At 39.0% G+C, this 6,604-nt stretch overlaps 1 protein-coding gene across 1 annotated transcript; it reads right to left on the reverse strand.

Annotated features, from left to right (window-relative positions):
* Positions 1–310: 310 nt before the first annotated feature.
* NPY5R (neuropeptide Y receptor Y5) lies at positions 311–1,642 on the reverse strand. Its single transcript, XM_054204072.1, has one exon. The coding sequence runs from the start codon at positions 1,640–1,642 to the stop codon at positions 311–313; it is 1,332 nt and encodes a 443-aa protein (XP_054060047.1).
* Positions 1,643–6,604: the final 4,962 nt, after the last annotated feature.

Here is a 6,604-nt window from a genome sequence, read left to right on the forward strand (position 1 = left end):
ATTACATATTCTGTTTAATTCCAAAGTACAGATTGCCAATATTTCAGGTAATGAAAATGGAATTCTGAGTTTGTACACCAGGCATGATTTCCTATGTGTAACAGACAGAAGAATATTATATGTACATATTTCTGCCCAATGCAAGAAATACACGCAGACGCAGAACTATCCATTTGCATGAAATGCGACTAATCACAACCAAGTCAGACTAACTAAACTAAACTAAACTGATTTAGCTTTTACAGCTATACACATCAGTAGACTTGAAAGCCAAACTTGTTTGTTTTATTTTATCTTGGGGCGCATAAAATCACGGTATTTGGCAGCATGGAATAAGGGACATTAAATCGGCTTTTATGCTGTTGTTAAGGAACCCGTAGAGGATGGGATTCAAGCAGCAGGACATCATACCTAGTAAATGGCATATGCAATAGACTAATTTGAAATGTCTGTTAGAAATGAGAGTGGCATTAAAATCCGTCACAATGTGGAAAAGGTGAAGAGGCATCCAACTGAAACCAAAAACTAGGATTAGCAATGTCAGTCTGCAAAAAACTCTCCTAGATCTTGTCTTAATTCTGATGACGGATTGGGATACCGTAATCATGTCCTGGATCTCTGTATTTTCTTCTGGTTTCATCTCAAAACAGATAGGTATCCCAGGGATGAATTTACTGGAGGAAGAGAGCTGGCTTTTTTCTGTGCCAGAGGTTTCTGGGAGGCCTCTGGAATGAGTACCCTGATGATGCCTTGAAATAGCTGGCACCACACTTGAAGTCTTTTTACTGTATCTTCTGTGGTGCTTTCTGCCGAAGGCGCAGCTCCACCTGGAACGGCCGGAGGGCTGCACCTGCATGCCAGTACTCTTAGAAGGATGAAGCGTTAGGTTTATCATCTCCTTTTCTTCAAACTTGTTTTCCTTGTTTGACAGTCTGGAACCTATGCTCCTGCAGACGCTGGTGTGACTAGCGGTTAAGCAGGCCAGCGGCAATATATACTGCATGAACAATAAGGCTATTGTAAAGGCGATTCTGTAGGAATCAGAAGGCCACGACTCAATACACAGGAGCCTGTTCTCCAGTGCCTCTAAATTCAGAATTTTGCTGAGGTCCACAATTCTGTGGAAAACCGGCAGAGGGGAGCAAATGGCAAAGCCAAGGGCCCAAATGGTCACTATTAAGAAATAGCCTTGTTTGGCTGTTAAATTGCTAGAAAGGGGATATTTGATCATACGGTACCTGACTGCAGCAATAGATATTAACATCAAAGTTGAAACTAGAACTGATGCGCACTGGAGGAAGGGCATTACATGACACATGATAGTGCCAAACATCCATTGGTCAAGCAGGACGGATGTCAGTGTGAAAGGTGAACAAAACAGCACAACTAAGATGTCAGAAAAGGCCAGGTTGCTGATAAGAATGTTTATTATTGTCTTCTGCTTGCGCTTTAGGAGAGCCATTAGTATAAGCAGATTTCCCACAAAGCCGGCCAGACTGATCAGTGTGTACAGCCCAATAAGAAAGTACTGTATGTCATCAACGCTACTCTTATAATCTTCCCAGGCAGAAAAATTCTTTGTAGTAGCCGAGGTGTTCTTGGTAGGTGTCCTGTTGTTACGGTCTTTGAATCCTAAATCCATTTTACAGTCCTGCTTAGAACAAGAAAGGCGTTAATTAGCACCTGAAGGAAGGATGATACTGGTGTTAATCAGAATGTAAACGAAAATAAAATTACCTTGTATCACCTTAAAGTAAATAAAATAATAGTGGTGTTATTCTACCGTGAGGCAGATCCTGTATAACTTCAGGTCAACACAAATTAGTTTCGTAGGTTTTATCATGTGGTGTTCAGCACACCTAGGCTCCTGCCTGGCCGCTCACATGGGACGATGACAATTCAAGGTTCTGTATTATGAACTTGGCTTTTCACCATGCTTTGCTACAGCCCATATTGTCAGCCTTTCCATGAGGGAGCAGTTAGCTCCAAAAGCAATCCATTTAGAGCCGGTGAGATTACTCATGTGAATAACAGCTCATTGATATGAGTAAGGAAATTACAATCACCATCTGGGCATGTGCCTAATCATTACATGACAGCAAATTATAATGAGAGCACCTGAAAATATATGATGTTTTGACATATGCTAACAACTGCAGTAGTATTTCTTACCTTGCTAGTAGAAAACTGACACAAAATAGGTGAGAGCTTTCAAGAAGGATCAGTTTATAAGGAGACCCACTGTCAGTGATCCAAGATGGAATTCCTAATGTGGTGAGGATACAAACCATCACCTATTAAGCGTGGAACATATTTTAGCTGTTATTCAAGCAGAAAGGAAAACTGCCTACGAAACATCCAGAGTAACTGGATGTAATGGAGAGAGGACAACGTTGACTGGAAGCAAATCCCACACGGCCATTTGAAAATTCAGGGAACTGCTAATTATTCAGCACAGAAACATCTAATGTTAAAACCTAGCTCAGCACAAAGTTATTCTGCCTACAGAATCTTCATGTATTAGCCTTCGCTTTAGAAGAAACAGAAAGACAAGAGCATTCAATTTAAACTCCAGTTTACCATAAACATCTGCATGCACTAAAGTTTCAAAGTCAAAATTCCCCAGAGTGCCAATGTCCTGTACAAAATTGCTTAATGTTTAGAAATCTTATGCAAGGCAAAACAAAAGGATCTAAACAAACCCAAAACATACCTAAATTGAGCAGGAGGCTAAACCTGTCAACTGAAAAAGGCAGGGCTCTTCCAGAATGTAGCTATCCTCAGTGAGCTGTACCGTCCTGACCTTGTCAAAGTTTCCTCTACACGTGCAGATGTGCTCCTTCCTCCACATCACAACATGTGCCTTCCTACCGTCAGGTGCCAAAGGGAAGCTCGAACCATAAAACACCCTCAGAATATTCACTGACAGCGTGTTGTGACGGGGAAGGTCCCTCATGTAAGATTAGAAATACTTATTTAAAAAAAATACGAAAAGTCGCAACGTTTTGTGTCTTGCAAGTGACGTGTTAGTGAAAAGAACTAAGCCTTGCCAACTTCTCACAATGTTGAGTTAAAATGCTTTTTAATAGCTAAAATAGAAGTAAGAATTTGATACATGAATTTAGGTAATCTAAATATTATAATTGTCTGCGTACAAGCAGGGCAGCATTAATGCAAATTATTTCTGTTTAATTTTTCTCTATTTCTAGTGAAATGGTGGAAAACCATGTAATAGACAAAAAACATTATCTGAGACTGCCCTTGCCTCTAGACCAACTTTGAAGGACCAGACTAGTAGATTCTGGAAGTAATGCACTATTTCTATATTGATATTATCAGGAGATTTTATTTCGGGAGGCTTCTCTTTTTACAACTATTAGCTAAAGAAGTAAGTAGTTTTTTACTTAATTTTTCTGAGTTAGTTTCTCGGAGTTGCTAGTAATCATCTGAAAACATTATGATCTGCAGACCACAGTGACTTCTAAAATTAGCTTAAATTTCTTTCTAGTCTCCAAATGTGACTCAACATAATTTTTGTCTGAGAAAACCACAGCAGTATTGCTCTGCCCTGCGTAAAATACATTCCCCTACCTCAGGCTCATGGAATTATGTCCCTGTTATATCATACCTGTATCATTTTTTCCCCTTTGTTCAGCATGGAGGGACGATGGGTTTTGCTATGACTGATGCTTTCGCAGATTTCATTGTGTGTACGCATCTGCAATTTGCAGACTCTCTTTTGATTCATGAAAGCCATTTCAACTGTACATTGTGTTTCAGTATGAAATATTATCTGCCTAATATTTTCAGGGTGAACATTCTATTATCTTTGCACTACCACATTCATCTTAGCTGAGAAGTCTGTAGGAAAACCCCTTGCATACAACTGAGGAGTTAATAATGAAAAAGCCCTTAGTTTAATTCTGGACAATTTTCTTTTTGCTTGGACACCTTCCTTTTCCAGTTTATATCTTGCAGAGATTAAGACAGCATTACTAGTTGAGCATCCCATTGCCTGATAGCCGGTTTGAAACCAATCAGGAGTTATTTGAGAAAGGGAAATTAAACTTTACTCGAGAGCTAGATCTGTCCAAATCTTGGTTACTAACCAACCAGTCATTGAATGAGAACAGGAAGACTAATAAGAAAGAGGGAAGGAAATCAAGTACCACCTTGGGATTCAGAAAACCTCAAAAACTCTTACAATGCTCTCAAAGTGGTGATGACTCTGAAGGAACGAGCTTTTCATTTATTATGTGTGTCTACATAAATAACTCTGTGCTAAGAGGGATCATTCTGTGTAGTCTTCTATTTTAACTGATACTAGGTTGAAGGACTAACCTGTAAAGGAGAAACAAACTGCAGATGTTGTTTCTTTCTCAAAAACCTGGAGATTAGGATTGCTTTTAAAGTACCTACAGGTGCTGTCTGTAATAGTAAATTCCCACACAGTCCTATCTGTCTGAAGGTGATACTGAGTAGTAACAACGCACACTGATGCTTAAGTTATAATAGCAGCTATGCATGTGTGAAAGTTTTGTTGATCCCTGTACCAAAATTGCAGCTTCCTCCCCAGACTCTTTGGTGATATTGGCTGTTATTGAAAAGGCTGATCGTAGACCATAGGTTCATCAGTTTGTGGAGAAAAAGCAGGCATCTCTACTGGTAGAAAAGACTCTCTGTATAGTTAGTCCATTCCACTTCAATTGTGTGCTATGGTCTGAAGAGAAATCTGTATGTTTTCTTCAATTTTGTTTAGTTTAAATTAATGTATTCTATGAAGAGGACTGGAAAAAATCTGTTGGTGTCGCTGCTATTTCCTACTGCCACTTTCAGCTTTGGGTGACTAAAAGTGAGAAAGAAGAGACTCTCAAGTCAAATGCACCATAAGTATTTTCTCTTCTATAAATGTATATTCCATTGAGGAACTGCTAAGACTAGGTCCAAAGAACAAAGTTGTATCTGTTGTTATACTGGAATGTGCTTATTAAATGAATGTTTACTGAATTCTTCTTAAAAATTTAATAGAAAGATTGTTGCTAGGTTCTGTGGATTTCTACACCTTCATGTAAAGCTTTTGCAGTATGGCTTTAGCAGAATTGTTCATCGTGTTTTTAATAGAATTCTTTAAAAACAAAAAGTGAATATGCTGGTTTTGCTGGAGTAGACATATTTTGTTGAGACACATCAACACAGAAAAACCTTAACAGAAATGCCTCTGAAGTCCAGCATGGGCTCTCCAGCTCCATCCCTCCTCTGCTACGGCTGCCTTCTGCCTTGGGTGAGAGCTGAGCATGATTCAGGGAAATGAAGATTCCTGAAAATCCCACTCTGGGAAATAGAATTAAATAATACAACCTTTTTTGAAAACCTTCTCCTCATATTTAAGTGTATTTCTAAACTGAATGCATCACAGTTCCAGGGTGCTCTTGCGCCTGTTTTCAAGATCAAATTTAATGAATCTGAAGGTACCTGATGGAGACTTTCTAGCCATCATCTCCAGAAGTTGTATCACTTTCACCTCCTACATCAATCAGTCAAGCAAATGCAGCTCCCTTTCTGTATTCCTGGTCCACGTACACTCCTCAAGACCATGCTCAGCTACACCTGCATGAGCTCTCACCCTGTGACCTCTAAGTGGGTTTGCTTTGGTCTCCTTTAGTCCCAATGGGACGCTTGAGAGAGGAAGGTAGGCTGCACACGGCAGGAGGGACTGCAGTTTTGTGGCAGGATCCAGGGTGGATTTGAATATTTACTGTAAGAATCAAATTCATGCAGTTAACACTAAATACAAGGAGTATCTGTGGTTAACTTTTACAGTAAAATACATTTTATGACACTTGAGGTACTGTGATCTTGAAAGATTTCAAGTAACACCTCCCTAAATCACGTTCATCTGTGATACACCTCAGTGTGACTGCCTGATGTGACTGATGTGATTTTCACCAAAATCATGCTTCAGAGGAGTTTTCAATTGCAGTTGCTATAAGGCCTGAGAGTGACAGGAGGAACTTAAGCTGTTATTCAGGTTTAGCTGAGTTAGAGGTACCATGTAACCGAAAATATGCTAGTTTAATATGTTTAAAAATCTTAAAATTAATCTCATTATTCCAAAGCTATTTTTTTAAATACAAAATCCATAAATCATAATGTAGGAGAGTATATAGGCTAGATATTTCTCTTTCTCTACATATTTAAAGGGAAATTTTCAAGAACACAAAAGTTAGGCAGGCAACCACCCTCCTCTGAAGGCAATTGTTCTTCCAATCTTCCTTCTATTAGATGAGATGCTTTTAGTAAGGTTTATTCACTGATAAGACCTCATAACCTAAAATATTAATACCTACTAAGTTAACTCTGACTGGCTGGTGCCTGTATAGTCTAGTCAGTTCGGTCTGTGTATCAAGAAAATTAAGCTGTGAAAAATTTACAGTCTTCGGGAGACCTTTTTCTACCTTAAAAACAAAGACAGACAAACACATACACGGAGGAAGCAAAATGTGAAAAGTCCCTAAGAAATACAACCTTTCTGTACCTGTAATACTACAGTGGTATCAAGACTGTAGAGAAAATAGTCAGAGAAAAGTCTTTAAACTTCTACACA

The sequence above is a fragment of the Rissa tridactyla genome, chromosome 5, assembly GCF_028500815.1.
Source record: "Rissa tridactyla isolate bRisTri1 chromosome 5, bRisTri1.patW.cur.20221130, whole genome shotgun sequence".
NCBI classification, from domain to species: Eukaryota; Metazoa; Chordata; class Aves; order Charadriiformes; family Laridae; genus Rissa; species Rissa tridactyla.

What these genes read in the sequence shown, in the direction of transcription:
- NPY5R (XM_054204072.1), bottom strand. Translation starts at nt 1,642, where the DNA reads ATGGATTTAGGATTCAAAGACCGTAACAACAGGACACCTACCAAGAAC.